The sequence below is a fragment of the Musa acuminata genome, chromosome BXJ2-8 (genome assembly GCF_036884655.1).
Source record: "Musa acuminata AAA Group cultivar baxijiao chromosome BXJ2-8, Cavendish_Baxijiao_AAA, whole genome shotgun sequence".
NCBI classification, from domain to species: Eukaryota; Viridiplantae; Streptophyta; class Magnoliopsida; order Zingiberales; family Musaceae; genus Musa; species Musa acuminata.
In genome coordinates this window covers 38891053-38915582 of record NC_088345.1, presented here as the reverse complement: position 1 = coordinate 38915582, position 24530 = coordinate 38891053, and the positions used below count along the sequence as shown (strand labels likewise).

General features: G+C 37.4%; 2 protein-coding genes across 3 annotated transcripts; one reads left to right on the top strand and one right to left on the bottom strand.

Moving 5' to 3' along the window:
* The first annotated feature begins 1639 nt into the window (after nt 1-1639).
* Nucleotides 1640-4980, top strand: LOC135619445 (ras-related protein Rab11D-like). The gene is made up of 2 exons (XM_065121457.1): nt 1640-1958; nt 4394-4980. The coding sequence occupies exons 1-2, from the start codon at nt 1744-1746 to the stop codon at nt 4833-4835; spliced, it is 657 nt and encodes a 218-aa protein (XP_064977529.1). The 5' UTR covers nt 1640-1743; the 3' UTR covers nt 4836-4980.
* Nucleotides 4981-5075: 95 nt separating this feature from the next.
* Nucleotides 5076-24028, bottom strand: LOC103994895 (small ribosomal subunit protein eS6). Of its 2 annotated transcripts, XM_065121456.1 has the most exons (7): nt 23871-23937; nt 23714-23778; nt 23107-23161; nt 6125-6182; nt 5892-6000; nt 5536-5808; nt 5076-5429 (listed from the first exon to the last, which is right to left on the bottom strand). In XM_065121456.1, the coding sequence occupies exons 5-7, from the start codon at nt 5971-5973 to the stop codon at nt 5191-5193; spliced, it is 594 nt and encodes a 197-aa protein (XP_064977528.1). In that variant the 5' UTR covers nt 5974-6000; nt 6125-6182; nt 23107-23161; nt 23714-23778; nt 23871-23937; the 3' UTR covers nt 5076-5190. The 2 variants fall into 2 exon arrangements, with proteins under 2 accessions (XP_064977528.1, XP_009413629.1); XM_009415354.3 differs by lacking the exon at nt 23107-23161 and having other exon boundaries at nt 23871-24028.
* Between the last annotated feature and the right edge of the window lie 502 nt (nt 24029-24530).

Genomic DNA, 24530 nt, shown 5'->3' with positions numbered 1-24530 from the left:
GTTGGAAGGCGACTACGTCGATGTGGCTGCAACTGCTGTGAACCAAGGGGCGATCGTCAAGCAGTGGGGTTGAGGCTGCGGTGATGGTGTAGCTGGGGCAGCACTGCCAAGAGCTCACCGTTGCGGTGGCTGCGATGGTGCGGATGGAAGGTAGCATTGCTTTGTCTCTGTCGCACTACGGAAGGAGGCACTAGTGATGCAGAGGGATCGCGTTCGGTTGAGGAAACGGCGATGGCTGCGGCGGTCGTGGTTGCCTTGGTTTGATCGCCGCGAGTAGAGATGGTCGAGCGACTGCAGCTGCGACCCAAGGGAAGGCAGCGATGGTGGCACGGTTGGGGCAGCATCGCCGACGGTAGAAGTGGCGATGGGTGGTCTGCTGATTGGGAAATGGCGGCTGTGGCCCTTCTCGCTCGAGCGAGATGCGAGCAACAAGAAGGTGAGGTTGCTGGCCGGGGGGGGTGCAGCGGTGGTGGTGGTAGTTGCTAGCTGGGCAATAGCGACGGTGGTGGTGGTCCGTCAACCGAGAAACAACGGTGATGGGTGGGCTCACCGGAAGCAGGGGAAGCATAAGTGGCTGCTGCGACTTCTTCTTCTTCTTAGTTCCCCCCCCCCCTTTTTTTGCTTTGATACCAAATGATAAGACCCTAAAATCTTATCGTAAAAGAAATGAAAGAAATGATAAGGCTCTAATACCAAATGATAAGACCCTAAATCTTATTGTAAATGAAATAAAAGAAATGGAAGAAAAGGGAATGATCGCTTCGAGGGGATCAACCTTCTTGATCGCTTCGAGGGATCGACTTCCTAAGATTTGTCATAACAAATTGGAATAATATTTTATTGATTAACTGATTGATTGATTCTCAAAAGAAAGGATTATATCATTATTTATAGGGTTCCACTTAAAATCTACGATTCTTAATAATAAATAAATATTAAATAAATCTCTACCTGATTTTAACTAAATTAAACAGATTCAATAAACAACTGAACTAAATAGACTCAATAAACATTATACAAAAGCTCATCAAAAAAATACTAACAAAGATAAAGCGATTATGCTCGGTGTTTCTAGGGATCTCGTAACGGAGAGTGACGACCGGGATCGGGAATGACGTCGGTAGCGTCCTCGCTGAGGCTGTCCATGTCGGACTCGCCCTCTCCGACGCGAGCGTTGCTCTCGCCTCCCTCGGCTCCATCGTTCTTCTAACTGCGGTGCCGCCCACATGCAAACTTCCTACGGGTTCTTAATGATGGAATAATTACAGCCGAAATAAAGTTCATAACGGTATTTAATTCCGTTACTTCCTCGACCAATGTCGAGTACACATGAGACTGCCTCTGCTCTCCCCGGAACACTTGCTGGTCGAACTCACTCGGACTCTGATAGCTAGCTTAAAGTGTTTTGCCTACCTGCATAACTCTTAGCCATTACGTACCAATCTTGAGAACCGTTGGGCTGCCCGGGTCTCCGACAGCTTTGCTCCAGCCATACTGCAGGTAGCTGGGACGAGTGCGTCATCGATGGGTACATAAACTATTGCTCTCAACGGGACGTGTACCGCGTAGCTTACCCCTTACAGACGGTGAGCGGACTCGGAAAAATGGCAACCTACTTATTAATTGAGACCGCTTTGAGGGATCGGGTCACTCGCCAGTGTTTGCTTCTAGCTCTACTCTTGCCGACGGAACGGAAGAGGCCCGTCGAGCGCGGTGTCGGTAGTGGTGGGAGCAGCGGCGGGAATGGCAGGCGGGAGCGACAAGATCGACTACGTGTTCAAGGTGGTGCTGATCGGGGACTCGGCGGTGGGGAAGTCTCAGATCCTGGCGCGGTTCGCGCGCAACGAGTTCAGCCTCGACTCCAAGGCTACCATCGGGGTGGAGTTCCAGACGCGGACCCTCGTCATCCAGCACAAGAGCGTCAAGGCCCAGATCTGGGACACCGCCGGCCAAGAGAGGTACCACCCTCTGTCCCCCGCACTAAGCCCTAGTACCTCCCTTGGAAAAGAAGATCTATGAGTTGCCGTGCAATTCTGATTGGTTCTGGTGCTTTAATCTTGGTGATTTTGCTTCAAATGCTTCAATTCTTGTTGGGTACTAGTGATTTAGCTTGATGTTTATGCAGCGCATTAGGACTAACTGGTTCTTTAGATTCTTTCTTCTATGCTATTAGAATCGTCTGGATCTGACACTGTTGACTGGGGCCTGACGCTGTCTTTGAGTTCTTGAATTCGAGTTGATTGCCGTCTATCGATCCGAGATAAGCTACGTGTTGAAGTGGCGGTGGAAATGAATGAGTTTATTGCAATTGATTGAGGTCATAGCTACACTTGTTGAGTTCTTTTGTGGCGTTAATCTTGGAACTGGTTGTTGGTGAACTAATGCGCCTTGGCCGAGGAGTCGGCATGGCTTGGTCCATGGGTCGATGTCTGGAGTTCTCAGTCGACTGGTAGAAGTGTTGGAGCTAGTTGGATCAAGGGTCGAGCTGTCAACGTCGGCGTTTGGGAGGCGTCTCTCAACTGGTTAGCTGAGGTGCTGAGGCTGACCGTATCAGGAGGTCGGGATGATGACGTCGCCTTCTGGCGAGGCATCTCTCGATTGGGACGGCCGCGCCTCCGGGGGTGGCAGAGCTCCAGCACAAAGGCTTTCGTCGGGGGATTCCTGACTTTGGCCCCTCGTGGATTAAGTTAGTGGTGGTTTTTTCCTCTTTTTTCTTTCGGCCCCTGGCTAGATGTCGGTCAGAGACTTTTATACTTGCGCGGGGATCGGTCGTACGCGGATTTGGCGTGGCGGCAGATCCTCGCGCGGTGAGATGGTACTGTTGTTCGGCCGTCGCCCGATATGCACGGAACAGCGCCGTACCATCCCGAGCTTTCCGGGACGGGACTTGCCGAGGGGGTGCCTCCCTGTACGGGTCTTGGATGCGATGCTGACTTGGTAAGTGCGTGATGCGATGCGGACCGTGACGTGGCTGGAATCCAAAATATGCCTCATCACTGGTCATGCTTCGAACAAAGCATATGGTTGCAGTTTTAGATCTTAGTAATTCACTAATGGGCGAGTAAATGGTTAAAGATCTCATTACTTTATTCATCCTATACAATCTTATTTGACGCATTCTAATTGGAATTTGATAACTCTGTTGGTAATTTACTGTTCACAATTCTTAGCTTCTGCTTGTAATTTTTGTTCTGGCATTGCCTATAGTGGGTTAACATCTAGTGAATTTAACCACATTCTTCTGGAAACAGTGGATTTGTGGAGGAGTTTGAGAGTGACCATGAAAATGTCGGATGGAAAAGGGATTGAGCTACAGTTTGCGTACATAGAAATATCTCCTTGCAGTATATTTTTCTTGTTCCTCAAATTCTAAGAATATATAACTTACCGACATCTTGGATTTTGTCCTTTTGGGTCTAATCTGAGCTGCAACTGGTGGCTTTATATGTTGGATGTTGATGGTTGTTATCCAATGTCAAAAAGACCCTTTTCATAGTAACATGTGTTTTAAGAACTAGATCATAGTAACTTGTGTTTTAAGAACTAGATATTAAGACGCAGCCCCTGTTAAAACTTTGCTAATCATATATTCGGATGTTATATTTTAACCTTTTTATGGTATTGAGCTATGGATCAAATTTGAAATAGTAATAGTTCTTTTATAATTTTAAAAATATCTGCTGTAATTGAGAATTGAACACTATGACTCATCAAAATTTTTGTATTCCAAGTGAACTCAGATCAACAAGCTGGCCTCAACTTAATGCAGCCACAAGTCTTGTGGTGACATAAAAATTGTCATTAGTTCATATTAGAGAAATAGACTACTAGCTGAAGCAATCTCTTTGGCTGCAAGACACGTTCATATCGGATTTATGATGTTCCAAATAAAACTTGAATTTCTTGTGGTCAAATTATGGAGAAATGTAAATAATTTTCTTGTCATTTTATGGAGTTTGAAGTATGTTCTCTTATCAGTTGGATATGTACTGCTAGTACATGGTCGTGATGCTTAAAATGTTACTGTAGAAATAGACTGGAACATTTGAAGTTGAGAATATCTTAAAATCTTGTTTGATCATTGACTGCTTGCCTCATGAGATATCCACCTTATGCCGCATAGGGAGGTACATGTTTCATTCAGCATGATGGGGACTCTTTATGTTTGTTATGTCTTCTGTGTGATGATATTATTAAAGCACATTAATCTCATTACAAATTAGTATTAATCTTTCTTTCTTTTCTATTTTAACCGTGCTAACGTTTGCAACCTTGCTTACTGCGTCTGCTATTTGTGCAATTCTTTAAATAGTTTCGCTTATCACCAGATGATCTTATGTTCTTTGTGTTTCCAATCTGATGAATTTTTTGCTGATGATATTTACGAGTACAGGTACAGAGCCGTCACCAGTGCATACTATAGAGGTGCAGTTGGGGCGTTAATGGTTTACGATATCACGAGACGTCAAAGCTTCGACCACATTTCTCGGTGGCTCGAGGAGCTGCGGAGCCATGCCGACAGGAACATTGTGATCATGTTGGTAGGCAACAAGACCGATCTTGAGGACCAGAGAGCAGTGACCACCGAAGACGCCCGCGAGTTTGCTCAAAAGGAAAACCTATTCTTCCTGGAAACATCAGCACTGGAGGCCACCAATGTGGAGAACGCGTTCCAAATGGTGCTCACCGAGATCTTCAACAATGTCAACAAGAAGAACCTGACTTCTGATCCCCAGAGCAATAACAGTGCACCAGCACTGCCTGGGAAGAAGGTCATCATCCCTGGCCCAGCTCAGGAGATACCAAAGAGTAAGACATGCTGTAAGACTTCCTAAGCCTTGCTCGCCTTCGGTATCGAGTCATTTGAGCTGTGTCACAGTAATAACAATATTTCTTTTATTGGCAAAATGTTTTGTAGGGGAACAGCTTTATAAACTTTGAAGGGTCAATTCGATCTATGTCATCTGAATTGTTTTCAAACCATGATCTTCAACATTGTCAACAAGGCAGGTGAAAAAAAAAATTATTTCAAGGCCATAAATTCTTAGGTCCGATATCCAAAATTGCAACAATCATCAAGGGAATTCGAGAAAAGTATAACTAAATCAAAGAAATTAAGCAATCAGTCTATTGTCTAAAACAGTAAGAAATAGATGAACTTAAGATGGTTCTTTAGCGACAAAATATGATTTAAGCTGCAACAGATGGCTTTGAGGCCGCGGAAAGCTTAGACCTCCTCTTGGCCACACTTTCGCTCCTGCGCTCCCTCTGCTCCTTGAGTCTGGTAGCAAGGAGCTTCTGGTACTCAGCTGCTTCTGACTTGGCCTTTGTAATTCTCTTCTTCTTCTCTGCAATCCTTGAGCGCTTCCTCTGCAACGTTAATGGAGTCACAAGTCTCTGAATCTTGGGTGCTTTGCTGCACTTTTTGCCTGCAAACAGCATCCGAAACCTGAATTAGAAATGTGCTAACAACAAAACATCCGCTTAACCTATGTATCATCTATATGTCATAGAGACTGGGATATTAAACTGCACCTGATTTTGTTGTGAAGGTTCGGCGGTATGTGTTGACATACTTGCGGACATCATCCTCCTTGGAAAGGTTGAATAGCTTGCGGATTTTAGAGGCTCTCTTAGGCCCCCTCATCCTAGGCTTCTCAATGTCGGTCAGCCCTGGAAGATCATTTTCACCCTTCTTAACAATAACCAAGTTCAAGACCGAGAGATCAGGGCTAACAATGCAACCGCGAACAGACTTCCTCCTGCGCTCTCCATTGCGCCTGCCATACCCACGGAAGCAAGGTGTGCCTGTGACGAGATAACCAAAATCAGAAAACAAGATATAGAATAATTCAAGCGACAGCATACAGATCAAAACAACATTTTGTTACCTCTGTGCAGAAGCAGGCGGACGCGTCCAGGAGTTAGCACTCCCTGCTTCATGGGAAAACCTTGTTTGTCACATCCTCCCATAATTTTGAAAACATAGCCTTTGAATTCCTGAAAATAAAAAATGAATAAGCTCAATTTTTTTTGTATCTCATAACATTCCCTATGATGTTAAATTTGGTAGGAATAGAGTGTTTGCCAACATTCATCAAGAAATTTTGTGGCTGGAACATACCTCACCAAGTGCATCGCCACTGACTTCCTGAGAAATTCTCTTGTCAAAGAAAGCTCGGCTGGACAATAAGTTATAAAAACTGTGAGTACATTTTTATAATAGCATCTACAACAATATTAGGAAATAGTCTCTATCATATGCCCATCAAGTAATAACACAACTATTTGTAACCTTGATCAAAGGAAACTAGGTAACATTAGTGACTGCTAGTCTTCTATCAAAAATAAACAATGCCAAGATAGTAGAGAAATAGTGAAAGTGAAGATAAGATCATTATCATATATCAAATCAAAGAAAGGCCAAGCAAGACTTTCATAATTCCGTCCAAACCCCATGATATTTTCACCTACAAAGAACTTTAAATGCTTTCAAAATTCAAATTAACAAATGGGCAACACTAGACAATACAAAAGACTATCGAGAAAATTCAAGTTATAAGAAAAAGATTAAAGGCTACTCAGAGTTGTCAAAAGAACTATGCTGACAACAAAAGAAGAGATATTAAGTTCCAAGTAGGAGATTTTGTATTCTTGTAGGTCTCTCCTTCTAAGGGAGTGGTAAGATTTGCGAAGAAAGAAAAATTAAGTCTTAGATTTGTTGGACCTTTTGAGGTCATCGAGAGAATTGGTTCCATTACTTATAGGATTGCTTTACCACCATCCTTATGTCATATTCATGATATATTTCATGTTTCAATTATTAAAAAATATATATCGAATCCCTCTCATATTATTAAGTATAAGTCAATTGTGATCGATAAGGACTTGTCTTATGTAGAAGAGCACACTCAGATTATTGATAAGAAATAAAAGATTCTAAAAAATAGAATTGTACCTCTAGTTAAGCTGATTTGGAAGCATCATTATATTAATGAAACTACTTGGGAGATAGAGAAGGAAATAAAAAAAGTTTATTCTCATCTTTTCATCGATTACGATATAACAATTTAAAGCACACTCAGATTATTGATAAGAAAGAAAAGATCCTAAAAAATAGAATCGTACCTCTAGTTAAGTTGATTTGGAAGCATCATTATATTAATGAAACTACTTGGGAGATAGAGAAGGAAATGAAAAAAGTTTATCCTCATCTTTTCATCGATTACGATATAACAATTTAAAGGACTAAAATTTTCTTTTAAAGAGAGGAGAGTGTAATATCCCTTATTTTTTAATTGTTTATAAAGACCTATTTGTAAATACAGATAATAACAATGATTAAATTGCGAAAGGTATCAAAATTAATAATAATAAAAAGGGGTTTCTTCCCACTACCTCTTAGATACCTACCTTCTGCATGAAGGAACCAAAGGAGGCTGTGTTTGGTGGAAGAGAAGGGAGAAGGGAGAAGAAGGAAAAAAAATAGAAAGTTGATTTGGCTTAAAGTTTTTAGATCAATTCCTCTTATTCGGGATCATATTCTTCTCAGGTAAGTGTTCTAGCCCTTTCCTAAAGTAATTTTTATCTCGGATTTTATCTAGATTATGAGTATTTTGAAGGGTTTTATCCTTACAAATGACATCGACCTCATTGAGCTATAAAATTGTTAATTTGGAATGGTCGAGATTCTGACCTATCTATCCTGTTTTAACTATAACTTTTTGTACTGAATTCTGATTTGGATAAAACTTGATCTTTTTGGAAACTAGGCTCGTATATCTTTCTTTCAATACCTTACTTAAAATATTTGGAATTCAAATCTTTGTCCAAATATATACAAAACTTACTTCATCTAAAACTAGACTCGTATATATTTCTTTTTGTACCTTGAAAGATTTGAAATACAAAGGAATACAAATGTCTGCACAAACATCTGTTTTAATTGACCCTTCGAATTATGTAAAACAAGGACAATACTTTTTGACCTCTCTATACTAAATTGCTTATAACTCCCTATTGAAAACTCTAATTTCTACAAAAAGTTGATTCATCTGAAAGTAAACTGATATATTTTTTAAATGATATCTTTCTTCCTCACAGAAACTACCAGAATAAAATTATTGCTAATTTTATCTATTCTTGTTTCTATTTCTTTGAAATTGAATTCATCTATAATTTTTCCCTCAATTGAGTCTTATGTGATTGCTTTGAACACTGGTATCTCTTGTCATTGATTATTATCATATCTGAATGCATTATGCAAAAGTTTCTATTGCCTCATATTATTTCATATATGCCTCTCCTTCTCCGGGGATAGAATTCGTCAAGTTAAATCAGTAGAATAAGAAATCCCAAGTTTTTTGTTGATCAGGCGACAACTAGATTTGAACCGGGGATAAAGGAATTGTAGTCCCCCGCCTTACCACTTGGCCATGTCGCCAAACCAAATTCGATCCAAATAAGATAAAAAATAGATTTTAGGTTAACGACTGAAAAATTCAGGGCAAATTAAAACCATTAACTATTTGTTATGTTGTTTTAAATTAGTGAAAGGTTCTTCAATTTGTATCTCAAATTGTTGCGTTTCCTTAATGGCATAACAAAATTAAATTGATTTATGACTAATCAATATCAATTATTTTTAATAATCAAACTTATTCAATTTTAACGTATGTATGTTTTTGTTGTTTCACATGTGCTTCCCATACATTGCTAAATTTCTTACTCACAATATCTTTTTGTACTCTGGTGTTTGTGGATTAATGTGAACCTTTGCCAGAAATATGAAAGAGACTTATGTAGAGAGCCTACAATACTATTGTCGACCCCTTATGACTATCAACCCCTAAATATTTTTATATCATTGATATGCTCCTAAATTCTTTTGACTCCATTATTATGAATAAAATATGTTTCTAATGAAATGACATTTATGATTCTTGTATCTAATGAAATGACATTTATGATTCTTGTATCTAATGAAATGACATTTATGAATTCTTATATTCCTGCCTTGCACCTTGACATTAGGTCATATGAACTACCATCTCTCGTCGTGGATATGTTGGTCGCTTGTTGAGTTTGTAACTCACCTTGTTGTTATATAAATTTTTTCATGTTAGCTCTTTACACACTAAAATGTTAGGATTAAGGCTAAGGTAGTGAAATACTAAAAGATTTTGGTAAGTCTTTGATGATTGAAGTATAAGGGGCCGACAAGAGTATCGTAGGCTCTATACATAACTTCCTTTTCTATGTCTAGTAAATGTTCATATTATCCCACAAACATTAGAGTACAAAAGGACATTGTGAACAAGAAATTTAGCATGTATATAAAGCACATGTGAAACAACAAGAACTTTCATGTGTATATATAAAGCAATATGATACAAACATAAACTTTTGCAAAATACATTCAAATATAATATGAATCAATTACAAGAGCTACAAGGGTTTAAAACAATCACATAAGGCTCAATTAAGGAAAAAATTCTAAATAAATTCAAATTCAAAGAGATAAAAATAAGAATACGTAGAATTGATAATAATTCCAAGAATTTTAATTTCAAATAATACCGCCCGCACCGAGCGGCACGTATCAATCCGTCAACATACCAGTACGCGAACCGCCCACTTTCGAGCGGTAACGTCGATTGGGGTTGTTTCCACTTCGTTATCACCCTATATCGACCGTCACCACCCGCTACCGAATGGTATTAGTAGAGGGAGAAGAAAGAAGAGTGAGAAGAAAAGAGAAAACCTGAAGATTCGACGCCGCTCCCTCAACAATCCTGATCCATCGCTGCCCTCCCTCACCGGATGCTGTAGATGATGTCGTCTCCTCGTTTGAGGCGACGAGGCCTCGACGTCATCGACAACTTCTCCTCATCAGCGAGGGGAGAGAAGAAGCCTCGAAGATGTCTCGACGACATCACGGGGAGAAGCAGTTTCTTCTCCCCACGCAGGCAAAAGAAACGAGGCTTTTTTTTACTTTTTTGCACGGGGAGAAGGAACCCTCGGTTTCTTCTCCCCACGCAGGCAGAAACCAAGCGACGTTGCCTTTCTCTTTTTTTTTCCTGTGCGAGGAGAAGGAACCCTTGGTTTCTTCTCCACACGCGAGCAGAAACTAACCGATGTTGCCGAAATGTTGCCTTTCTTTTTTTTTCGTGTGAGAAGGAAACCTCCTCACGTGAGCAAAGCATGAGTATCGAGGCAACGCAATTTTTTTTAATATATATATATATATATATATATATATATATATATATATATATATATATATATATATATATACAGTGCGATATATCAAAATGTACCGTTCGGTATAGTTATACCGTATCGTACCGAGCTAAGTTCGAAACTCCGATACGATACAAAATTACGAACCTTGAATAATTATGTTCTAGCAGATTCAGCGAGGGATATTGCACAAATTATTTGGATAATTAATTATGTTCTAATTTACTCAAGAAAGATATCATTAGAAAGATATATAAATATATTTTAAGATGAATCAAATTTCATACAAATCAAAGTTGATGTGTGTATATGTGATGTGATTATTATTATTATTAAGGCCTACGTGTCTCTATTTTTCTCGTTTATTATCGGGCGTGCGTGCCTATGATTAAGTTGTAATCACACAAAAAGGCACAGCGGGAGCGTGGAAACGATAGCGAGACCCACAAGACGGACGATCACGAAGCATGGAGATACATCGAGATGCCGACAGAATCGACAAGGATGAGATAGAAGATCATAGGGTATGAAGATGCACTACTGCACACATAGATCTTGATGTGAGTGCTTAGGCCCATTAGCTCGGGCCTGATCACATTAGGCTATGGTCCATAATCATCTAGTGTGATTGCTTGTACACCTACTAGATATGTATATATATTTGCATACGATGTAGATATATATTAAATATGTATGTGTGTGACGTAATATTAGGAGATCAAATCAAAATCCTCTCTCTCGATAATATTAAGTTAGTAAACGTGAGGCAATTAGATTGACCCACGTGACCTTCCATCGTTATAGGTAAGGACCGATTCTTGACGTAGATTAAGTTGGTCGAGCCCTCCAAGTTCACCTATATCGCGATTCGCTATCTTGCCTACGACATAGAGATGTCACCGGTGACCTGAGGATATGGTATGGTTGGTCGAGTCTCTCGAGACCATGGTGGTTCGGAGCCCGAATAGAATGAGAATCACAAGGAATTGTGATCGACAAAAGTTACCTACTTTTTGGGCTTAATGTGATTGGTCAAGTCCCTCGATGTTACACTAAAACGCTGATTGGATCCCGATCCCCACTAGAGGTCTGTCGGAGACTTTCATTTCACGTGTTGAGGGTGTCGCGTAACTCGCCAGAAAAATAATGGGAGTAGATTAAGATAGAAATCCATATCTTATTTGTTTATTTTCCTACAAAATCTATATATTATTTATTTCTATTGCATCTTTATTTTCAGAAAATATCGTTTTCAAATCCCTTACGTGGCATACTTGATGTCAATCGCCTCACAGGTCCGAATTATACGAATTGGCTCCGCAACTTGAGAATTGTTCTCACGACGAAAAAAAATCGCATACAACCTTGATACAGTGATATCTATGCCCGAGAAAGGGGCAAGCGAGAATGAGATTGCTTGCTATGTGAAGTACATAGATGACTCCACTCTTGCTCAGTGTTACATGTTAAGCTCCATGACTCTTAAGTTACAGAGACAACATAAAAAGATGGATGTCAGATCCATTCGCCTACATGGTCGCAAACTATTTGAGGAACAGGGAAGAACTCAACGACATGAGATATACAAGAACCTCTTCCGTGCTAGGACGACTGAGGGGACATCGGTTCAGAACCATCTCCTAAAGATGATTGAGTGTATAGAGAAACTCACAGGTCTAAGACTGATCCTAGAGGATAACCTATGTGTGGATCTTATGCGTCAATCCCTACCAGATTTCTTTTCACAGTTCATAATGAATTTTAATATGAACATGCTTGAGGTGACTCTTCATGAGATCCTCAATATATTGAGGAAGGCAGAGAGCACTATCAAGAAAGAGAAGCCAGTTCTCTATACCGATAAGACCAGAAAAAAAAGTAAGGCAAAAAAGTCCCTTAATAGGGGCAAGGGTAGACCGAGTAAAACAAAGGTTGCTAAAAAGGACCCAACAAAGGACAAAGGTCAGTGCTTCAACTACGACAAAGATGTGCTGGTCATAGGTGCCCTACAAGCCAATCACACGAGTGATGACATATGTACCATGCCATGCATTCTTTCTGCTTATTATATTATTTAACATTTTATCACTTTATATTGTTTATTGCATGAATATATATTGTGATGTTCATGGACATGTGAAATGAAAATCGGATCGTGATGAGATCATGATAATGAGATCGATTCACCTTTAAACACAAACCCTAAATAATCCTAATCATAAATTACTCGAGAGAGACATCGAGATAACCGAATATACTAGTGTGCTTTATCCCCATTCCTGTGATGGAGGCAACTGGTCTCATAACTGCTCGTATGGGGACACTAAGGATACAGTATAATACTTATTGAAGAATTAGTTCACTGATTGATCCGCTTAAGGAATACAGGATGGTTGATGATATCTCATTATCAGATAACGATTCCGTTGTCCCAGTAATGTATCTGGTCCTTAACCTTGAGACACCAACTAAGGATTTGTTTGAAAATTTCAGATCTAATACAACCGATCATCAGAAGTGATAGCCAACCTTACAAGAGCTATTGAATATCGATAGAGGATCATCCGCTCTCGATATCATGAGAGAAATATCATATGTATTCTTGCTCAAACAAATCCCTAGCCAGGATCATTCAGATTGAGAGAGAAAAAATTCTTCAAAAAAATCCGATTAGCGCGAGACTCGAGTACTAACTGTATGGACCTAACAGTATCATACCCGATATACGAAGATATTAGATGGATGAGAGACTATAGGTACACGGTAACCGAGGAAAGACAAATATAATAGATTGGATTATTATATCGTTTGGGAGCTACAGCGTAGTAGCCTAGTAGATCCACAGTTAATGATTCAAGTGAATTATTATGAAGATAATAATTCACTGAGTCAGAAAAAGTTCTAATGGGTATAACTCACGGCCAGCTCGATATTGGGCTTAGAGGGTCACACATATATGATAAGCGTTACAACGAGTAAAGGTTCGGATATAAGATATCTGTCAAAGCGCTTATGTTTATTAGATATCCAATAAGCTCCTAAATTATTAGATCATATGGATGAGATCTAATAAAAGCCAATGAGAGATTATTGGATAGAGATCCACTGATTTAAGAGACTTGAGTAATTAGATGGAGATTCAATACTCAATAGGGAAAGATCTATTAAGGTCAAGTTGATAGGAGCAGTCTTTAATCTTTTTCTTATAACTTGAATTTTTTCAATAGTCTCTTATACTTTATGGTGCTAATAACTTTCTGTTGCCAAACTCTTCGCAACATACAAACGTTCTGCACTTTCACCCATATAAAGCTTTATAATGAGTCATTAAAATGTGTCGATGATAATTATTATTATAAGTGAACTCAATAAAAGAAATATCTTTATCTCATTCACTTTTTCACTCTATAACATAGGCTCTAAGCAAATCCTCAAACGTTTGAACTATTTTTTCTGATTAACCATCGATTTTATAATATCCCATTAGTCCCACATTGGAAGTGGGCAATGTGTATGATTGACTTATATGGGTCTAATGAGTGTACTATGTTAACTCCCGCTTAAGCATTTTAATTCGTGGTTGAAGGACCAAAATAGAGTTATTGGTCAGTTAGCTCATCAGACTCGGGTCGTAACATTTGGTATCAGAGCCGACCTAGCATTTGGGCAAGGTGAGAGGGCTCGAGTAGGAAAGGGCTACCCGTGGATAGAGTCGAGAACTCATCACGACGTGGAGCCACCACTGAGTTAAACCTCACATGCATTATGCTAGGGTTCGATCTGGGTTATGTTGGGCCTTGACGAGGACATCAAGCTAATTGAGTTGGGGATGTTGTAACATCCCATTAGTCCCACATCGGAAGTGGGCAATGTGTATGATTAGCTTATATGGGTCTGATGAGTGTACTACGTTAACTCCCGCTTAAGCATTTTGGTCCGTAGTTGAAGGACCAAAATGGAGTTATTGGCCAGTTGGCTCATCAGACTCCGGTCGTGACATTGTTAGATGATTTCAATGTCCAAAAGAATGAAACTGGAATAGGCACATATCGAAAACAAATACGGAACAATGGGATATACATGTGCCAATATAAGTCAATGTGATATAACATAAACGTTACACAATATGTTTCAAGAATGTAAATAATTTATAGACAAAAGCAAACCAGAATTCAAGCATTAATATAAACCTCAATTGAGTAAAGGAAATTGAATGAAATCTATTTCCAAACGAATGAAAACAAATTATGCGAAATCGACCAAATCTCGATTTTTGACAGAATTCGAGTGGCACATTGAACAAATGATTTAAACCATCAATCATGCTCCAATTTACTCATAAAATATATCATTGGGAAGATATTTCAATCTAGTTTCTGATGAAACAAGTTTCATATGAATCAAGGTTTCCAACAAGGAGTTACCATTGATTTAGTAACCAAAGGTCAAAAACAAAATCAATGTTTTACAGAACTCATAGGGTCGATTTCAACAGATAGCAGGATAGGCATTTGAATTCTAAATTTTTCAATCTATATATCAAAAGAAAGGTCTACAAGTCTAGTTTAAATGAAGTTGTACAAATCAAAATTTCCAATAGTGACTTATAAACATTTTAGTATCAAAAGGTCAGAAATTTCGATCCCTGTTTTGCAGCATCCATAGGCTCATTTGAAACAGAAGTTTGGGTAAGTATTCGGTGCCCAAAATTTTCAATATCAGTGTCAAAAGAAAGGTATAAGAGTATAGTTTCAAACGAACAAGGTCCTACCTAAATCCACGTTTGGTGCTAAAAATTATGGCTGAAACAATCTACAAGGGTTAATTTATCGAAAAATTCCAGATCCATGGTTTTGTGTCTAACAAGAGAAAGATCAGGTTCTAAGCAGGAATCTTTCAGATTATTCAGAATCAATATGAGAACAGAAACTAATATTTCTATAGGAAGGGATTAGAACACTTGCCTTTAAGAATTATGACCCCAAATGTGAAGATTTGAGCAAGAAACCTCAAAGCCCCAAATTTCTCTTCTTCTTCTTCTTCCCCCCCCCCCCCTTTTTTTTCTTCTTTCTCTCTTCTTCTATTCTTCCACGCAACTGCCTTCTCAAGTTTCTTGAGAACGAAGGCAAAGAGGTTTAAGCGGTGAGTTTTGTAATTTTGTGTATTTTGCATATTAGTCCTTGCATTATTATATTTAAGATTAGGTCCTCAGGGTTTTTTTTTTTTTAACTGATCCCTAAATCTTATGAATAAGTTCTCAGATTTATACTTTGGCTCTTTTATCGAATTTAAAATAGATACTTACATTACAACTAAAAACTTATACGAAAATTTTGAAATGAGGGATGTTAGAGGATCACTGAAATATTTGATATGTTAACATGCAAAATATATTGAGGTCTAGTGAACTATAGTGATTGGTGGAAATATTCTTTGATGCATTTTAGGAATCTAAGATGATGAGGACATTTGGTCCTCCTATTTCATTTGTTTCTGATTAATTAATGGGGATGGAAGGGTTGATCCAGGATACAAAATTAAAGTAGCACAATAAAAGCATGGTGAACCTAATTTTATTGGTGGTAGAAAAATGGATGATGCAAACAGAGAAGATATTTAATGTACAAAATTGTTCTGATGATCAAAAGATTTCTTTTGCCACCTTATATTGTAAGTAGAGGCTTATTATTAATGGGAACGATGAAAAGAATTTTTGGAGATCAAGGACAAGAATAGCTAGGACAAGTTTACTAATAAAAATATGATTGCAAATGAATCAGAAAGTGATAACAAAAGGGGTAAGACATCCGAATTTAAAAATGGAAGTCACCACAAAAGATTTAATCCTATGTAAGATACGAGTTAAATTATGAAACAAGTTTGTGTTTGTAGGTGACTAGAGTCTATTTTACTTGTGGAAAGTTGGATCGTAAAATAAAATACTGCCCTTTGAACAAGAAGAAACAGTCATTGCCTCCTAAATAATCAGCCCATGTCAGAGTGTATGCTATCACTGAATATGATTCTGAAACTTCTGAATTAATGGCCGAAGGTATTATTCATATTTATGAAAAAATGCAAATATTTGTTTGACCATGGGTCTCATTTATGATTTGATTCGGAATATTTTGCTTATCACTTGGGTATTCAACCTAAACCAATGCATTATGTGCTATATGTAAATAAGATCATTGGAGATCCTTTGATAACGAACTTGAATCTGATCCTCTTGTCTGATTTTTATTGAAGAACTTAAACTTTTGCTGATTTAGTTCTCCTAGAGATTTGGAGTTTTGATATTATACTTGGTATGGATTGTTATATAACAAATGACCACTTTTTGCATATTAGATCAACCCATCTTTTATTTGAGAGTATTGGACATGATTTATCTCCTTGCCTAATGTATCCTAGGATGACTTGCCCGAATTACTTCCAAACGTGACTTTGCTTTTGATGTGGTCTTTGGGACAATCCCAATATTTAAGCCTCTGTACGGAATGACATTATTTGAGTAAGTAGAATTAGAAAAACAACTACAAGGACTATTAAATAAGGATTTTATTTGGCTTAATATTTCATCATGGGGTGCTCTGGTCTTAGTTAAAAAAATTGATGAAACATTGAGACTTTACATTAATTTTAGATAATTGAATCAGGTGACTATAAAAAAACAAGTATTCTCGAAAGTGACGACTTGTTTGATCAATAACAGGGTGCATAAGTATTTTCAAAAATTGATCGAAGAGGATATTTCGGTCACTCTTAGATGATTGTGTAATTATATTCATTGATAACATATTGGTGTATTTAAGGAGTAATCAGGAGCATGAGGAACACTTGAGAAATGTATTGTCCATACTAAGAGAAAAGTTGTATGCAAAGTTTAGCAAATGTGAATTTTGGTTGAATGAAGTTGCTTTCTTAGGCCATGTGATTTCAGGGAAGGGCATATCTGTTGATCCAAAGAAAGTAGAAGCTGTAGTTAAATAGGAAGTACCAACAAATGTAATAGAAGTTAGAAGCTTCTTGGGAATGGCAGGTTATTACAAGAGATTTATGGAGGGATTTTCTCGAATCGCTCAACCTCTCACCAAACTCACTAAAAAGAATGTGAAATTTGTATGGGATGATGATTATGAGCAAAGTTTTCAAGAGTTAAAAAGAAGATTGACTAGTGCCCTTATTCTCACTATTCCTAGTAATAGTGAGGGATTTATAGTTTATACTGATGCTTCAAGAAAGAGCCTTGGATGTGTTTTGATGCAAGAAGGGAGAGTGATTGTTTATGCTTCTAGACAACTAAAAGGTTATGAACCGAATTATTCAACTCATGATTTGGAATTGGTAGTGATTATTTTTGCTCTAAAGATTTAGAGACATTATTTGTATGGTCGACAATTTGAATTTTTTACTGATCATAAGAGTTTAAAATATATTTTCACTCAGAAAGAGTTAAACATGAGATAGCGAAGATGGATAGAACTTCTAAAGGATTATGATTGTGCCATCCGTTATCACCCGGGCAAAGCCAATGTTGTAGCTGATGTACTTAGTAGAAAATCTACAAGTTTTATGGCTAGTATGGTCGTGAAGCAATGGAAGTTATTAGAAGAAAAATTGAATTTAAATGCTATGAGGAAAGAGCAAGACTCAATGATATTGATGACCTCCATTCAAGTGCAATATGATCTTATTCAACAAATTAAGGAAGGACAATTACGAGATACACGTTTAATCTACTTGAGGAATGAAGTAGAAAAAGAATTGAAGCCAAAATTTCAAGTTTCAAAGGATGGCCTATTGAGATTTGGGATAGAGTATATGTACCAAATGAACCAGATATCAAGAACCAAATCCTAAAGGAAAGTCATACTTCAAAATACACCATGCATCCTGGGAGCACTAAAATATATAGAGATCTCCAAAGTCATTATCGGTGGGAAGGCATGAAGAAGGAAATTACAATGTATGTTTCAAAATGTTTGACTTGTCAGCAAATCAAAGTAGAACACCAAAGACCTGGAGGGTTGTTGCAACCTTTAGATATTCCTGAATGGAAATGGAAATGTGTTACCATGGATTTTGTTTCAGGACTACCCAGAACCTCTAGAAAGCATGATGCTATTTGGGTTATCATTGATAGGTTAACAATTATCATTGATAGGTTAACAAAATCTGCACATTTCCTACTGATTAATATGACTTATTCGCTTGATAGACTTGCAGATTTATATGTCAATGAAATAGTAAGACTTCATGGTATTCCAAAGGAGATCATCTCTGATAAAGACTCCAGATTTCTCTCTAGATTCTAGAGAAGATTACAAGAATCTATGGGCACTAAAGTCAAGTTTAGTACTGCATATCATCCTCAGACTAATGGTCAGTCAGAAAGAACAATTCAAACACTTGAGGATTTGCTTAGAGCCTATGTTATGGATTGGAAAGGTGAATGGGATAAAGATATTTCACTTATTGAGTTCACTTATAATAATAGTTATCATTCAAGTATTCAGATGGCTCCTTATGAAGCTTTATATGGGCGAAAGTGCATAACACCTATATGTTGGGAGGAAGTTGGGGATAGAAATTTGTTAGCATCGAACAAAGTACAAGAAACTATCGAGAAAATTCAAGTTATAAGGAAAAGGTTAAAAACTACTCAGAGTCGTCAAAAAAGTTATGCTGACAATAGAAGACGAGCTATTGAGTTCAAAATCGAAGATTTTGTGTTCTTAAATGTCTCTCCTTCCAAAGGCATTATAAGGTTTGGGAACAAAGGAAAGTTAAACCCAAGATTTATTGGACCTTTTGAGGTCCTTGATAGGGTTGGTTCTGTCGCTTACAGGATTGCCTTGCCACCATCGTTATGCCATATTCATAATATATTTCATGTTTCGATGATTAAAAAATATATACCTGATCCTTCTCATATCATTAAGTATGAGCTGATGGAGATCGATAAAGATTTATCTTATGTGGAAGAGCCCACTCAGATTGTTGATAAGAAAGAAAAGATCCTAAGGAATCGAATCATCCCTCCGGTTCAAGTAATTTGGAGACATCATTCCGGAGAGGAAACAACCTAGGAGCTAGAGGAGGAAATGAAACAAGTTTATCCTCGACTTTTCATCGATAGAAGTATGATAAATTTAGAGGACTAAATTTTTCTTTTAAGGGGGGGGGGGAGAGTATAACATCCCTCATTTCAAAATTTCATATAAGTTTTTAATTGTAATGTAAGTATCTATTTTAAATTCGATAAAAGAGCCAAAGTCTAAATCTGTAAACTTATTCATAAGATTTAAGGATCTGTTCAAAAAAAAACCTGAGGACCTATATGTAAACCCTGAGGACCTAATCGTAAATATAATAATACAAAGACTAATTTATAAAATGCACAAAATTACAAAACCCATCGCTTAAGCCTCTTTGCCTTCGTTCTCAAGAAACCTAAGAAGCCAGTTGTGTGGAAGAAGAGAAGAAGAGAGAAAGAAGAAGAAAAAAAAAGTGTGTGGGGGGGGGGGGGGGGGGGGGGGGAAGAAGAAGAAGAGAAATTTGGGGCTTTGAGGTTTCTTGCTCAAATCTTCCCATTTGAGGTCATAATTCTCAAAAGCAAGTGTTCTAATCCCATCCTACAGAAATATTAGTCTTTGTTCTCATATTGATTCTGAATAATCTGAAAGATTTTTGCTTAGAACCTGATCTTTCTCTTGTTAGACACAAAACCATGGATCTAAAATTTTTCAGTAAACTGACCCTTGTAGATTGTTTCAACCATAATTTTTAGCACCAAACATGGATTTAGGCAGGACCTTGTTCGTTTGAAACTAAACTCTTATACCTTTCTTTTGATACTGATATTGAAAATTTTTGACACCAAATACTTACCCAAACTTCTGCTTTAAATGAGCCTATGGATACTGCAAAACAGGGATCGAAATTTCTGACCTTTCGATACTAAAATGCCTATAAGTCTCTATTAGAAATTCTGATTTATACCAAACTGACTTCATTTGAAACTAGACTTGTAGACCTTTCTTTCAATATATAGATTGAAAATTTTGAAATTCAAATGTTTATCCTGCTATCTGTTGAAACCGACCCTATGAGTTCTGCAAAACAGTGATTTTGTTTTTGACTTTTGGTTACTAAATCAATGGTAACTCCTTATTGGAAACCTTGATTCATACGAAACTTGTTTCATCAGAAACTAGATTGAAATATCTTTCCAATGATATATTTTCTAAGTAAATTAGAGCACGATTGATGGTTTAAATCATTTGTTCAATGTGCCTCTCGAATTCTGTCATAAATCGAGCTTTGGTCGATTTCGCATAATTTGTTTTCATTCGTTTGGAAATAGATTTCATTCAGTTCCCTTCACTCAATTAAAACTTATATTAATGCTTGAATTCTGGTTTGCTCTTGTCTATAAATTATTTATATTCTTAAAACATATTGTGACGTTTATGCTATATCACATTGACTCATATAGGCACATGTATATCCCATTGTTCCGCATTTGCTTTCGATATGTGCCTATTCCAGTATCATTCCTTTGGATATCGAATCCATCTAACCTTCTTATTTGAATTGGGCTGTATATAATTGCCTGGAATCCGTGTGTGCTCTTGCTTTCATTTCCTTTCAAATCTGAATACAATTGTGAAAGATTATTGCTTACTTCGTATTGACTCGTAAAGGACATGTACGTTTTGTTGTTCCGCGTGTGCTTCCGATATGTGTTATTTATTGTTCAAACTATCCTTGGAAGACTTATGTTTGGTGATCATTCAGAAATGGATGTACCATATTATGTTATGGTCCCACTTCACCTTCTATATGTTTGATATGATATCCAGAGCTTTGGTTATGTGTTTCTATACATGGTTTAGATAAGAATGATATGAATGCAATGTCAAATTTGACGTTTGAGCTTCTGTTTCGTATTCGTTCTTTGATATGCTCCGAAATGGTTCATATGTCATTCATATGCTTTGAAATGTTTCACATACCATTGATATGTTCCGAAATATTTCATTTGTTATTTATATGAAACATTTCATACCCCATTGATATGCTCCAAAATGTTTCATCTATTATTGTTACGCTTCGAAATGTTCCATATGTCATTGATGTGCTCCGGAACATTTCATACGCTATTGATATACTCCAATTACTCTATGCTCCATCTGTTATGAACCAAATATGTTTGATTGAAATGACATTTGTGATTCTGCACCTAATGAGATTAGGTCTATGAATTCTTTATATTCTGCCTTATATTTTGAAACCTTATTTGTTTGGAAATTGTCCTCTTTTGCTATGAATATATTAGTCACTTGTTGAGTTTTATATGCTCACTCCGTTGCTATATAAATTTTTCAGGATAGCTTGTCGCTTGCTTAAATGTTAAAATTAGGCTGAGGCAGTGGAAAGCTAAAAGATTTTGGGCAGATCTTTATTAGTATATATGTTTTTGTTGTATAAACATATTTTGTATGTAATAAAATGTTATCGATGAATCAAAATGGATATACCGTGTGAAAGTGTTAGAAGATCTCTCTTATTTGGAATTTCGAAATGTTAAATCTAGTTTACGATGATATGAAATTATGGTAAATGGTTGGAGTTCTGATTACTTAGCTTATGAATTTATAAATGTTGTTCATATTTGTTAAGTTTGCTTGGGTTGTCATAAATGTGAATTATCGAGTGATGTGATATATGATTATAAATTACACAAGTTTTATAGATGTAAATTTGATAGAATGTTTTTCAGTGTCCTCAAATGTTTGTTAGGATCTTGTATTGGTTTGTGATAAAAATTTTAATATTATCGATATTTTGAGGGGCGTGACAGATTTGAGGGTGATAAGTAGTAATAGACTTAACTTTAATGCCTATAGATTCTTGTAATCTTCTCCATAATCTAAAAAAAATCTAAAATCTCTATCGAAGATGATTTCCTTTAGAACACAATAAAATCTTATTATTTCATCAATATATATGTTTGCCCAAATAAATAATATCTCCAAATCTTTAGAGTAAAAATAATTACTGCTAAAACCAAATCATGAATTAGATAAAGATATTTTTTCTAAATTCACGTGGCCTAAGAAGACAACTTCATTCAACACATTTGTTGAATTTTGTAGACAACTTTTTCTCTTAAAAATTATTCTTTATACTCCTTGTTACTCCTTGAATACAATTACACAATCATCCAAGAGTGATTAAAATATTCTATTCATTAGATCCATAAAAGCTACAGTCATCCAAGAGTAACTAAAATATTCTATTTATTAGATCATAAAACATTAGTCAAGTCAAAAGTCATTACTAAGAATTCCACCTTCATGGCAAGCTTTATACACTCAAAATTCCACATGCCTCAAGGAAATAGTTATTATATATAAATTTCTCAACTTTCATTTTGCTTCATATGGATTTTCTAACGCTACTTCAGTATTACATTTAACTAGTACTACCATGGTTTTTGAGAGAGAATTTTTAGTGTTCATGCAATCCCAATCCCAAATTGACTAAGGAAAGAATTTCTCTCTAACATTGTCACTCTGGTATTTATTTATCAACAAAACATTCACAATGTTAGGAGCTTATATCATTGTACCATTTTTAGAGGAGCATTCATCACATGTAGTGATGTTATGTAAACTTTATAATGATCTTGTACACTAGTTTCTTTAAATCTACAAATTTTTTATGATGAAAATGAAGGCAAACGACAGATGAAACATAGTAAAATCAAAGGAAAAAACCTTGGGTAACAAACAGCAAAAAAAAGGCCATAATAGAGAAACAATAAAAGTTGCATAAGTCTACAACAAACAGTACCAATTAACACCACTGCGTACTTCACTATCAACTTGTAATAATCAGCATCTACGACCTACACATTCATGGAGAAAAGATAACATCTAGATAATCTTAATCAGATGATCAATGACCAAGTTGAATACATCATGCTTGATTCCCTAAAATGCCTAAACACCAAGAAAGAATAGAGATATCCAAGATTTAGCAACATGAGAAGTCAAATTGATAAACGATCCTATGGACAAGAATGACCGAGCTTGACGAGAACAGCATACTCTCGGCAAATAATGCATTCATTTCATACCACCAAAAAATGAAGCATCCAAATCACTCAACAATGCTCCGAGAAACCCTAGTAGCCGTACGATTAATTCAACATCCACCCTCAAGATTGGGGTCAAAAGAAAGATCCTGCCGTAGCCATTTGCTCAGGATAAAACGGTAAGGAAGAACATAACAGAACCCGTGGAACGAAGAATGATGATGATGATGATGATGAATATGTTGATCGGAAAAAGAACGATATAGTGGAATAGAAGTACAATCTTACAAACAAAAAGCAATCGGATCCAAGAACAAAACGTCGTACATCAAACACAAGACTAAACAATCCACAAGAACTTACAGCTTCTGGTCGTCATCGATCTCCAGCTTCTTCTGGCACCCAGTGGTCGGATTCGCAATATTGAACTGCAAAATATCACACAAAGGCCACACGGATGACCTCAAGGCAGGAATCAAAGGAATCGAGGAAGATATCTAAGAGGAGTTAGGAGAGGTACCTTCATCTTGGGTCAAAGATTATCTTGCCTCGGCAAAGCAGAGAGCGAGAGGAGAGCGCGAAAGATGCTTTCTCGAGGCGACTCCGGCGCTAGGGTTTGGCGTCGCGGACTTCAAGTGGGGCTTATAGAGATGAGGTCGGGCATACGAAGCGGGAGCCGCTGGATCTTGGCCGTTCATCGACTGGGTCTGATTGGGTGATCTCCACCATCTGAGCCGTTTGATAACCGGCCAGCCCAACCATCCTCGTTTGATTTGTAGTAGCCTGCTTCGATTGACAATAATAACAACCAAAAACAATATTAGTAACAACAAAACCAGTAACAGGTGTCAGATTCTGCACGCTAAGTATACGATACGCATCCGTTGGATTGCGGATAGAGTCGGCAAGGCCCGTTTCAATGCTCGGTAGCTCCATCGATCCCTGTGACGCCCGAGAAGGAACGCTTCTATGACCTTAATCTCAATGTCGATCACACCATTCTCCGTACCTTCCTGCTTTGCACCCGCGTTCGGATTCTCATAACCTTTTTCTACAAGATCGATAAAGAAGGCTTGTCGACATTAACTATCAATTCTTCTTCGATAGTTAATGTCTTTTGGCCCTCACCGGTGAGTTTTTGGGTCTTTGGGGTTTAGATGAGTGAATCTTTTATCGTGAA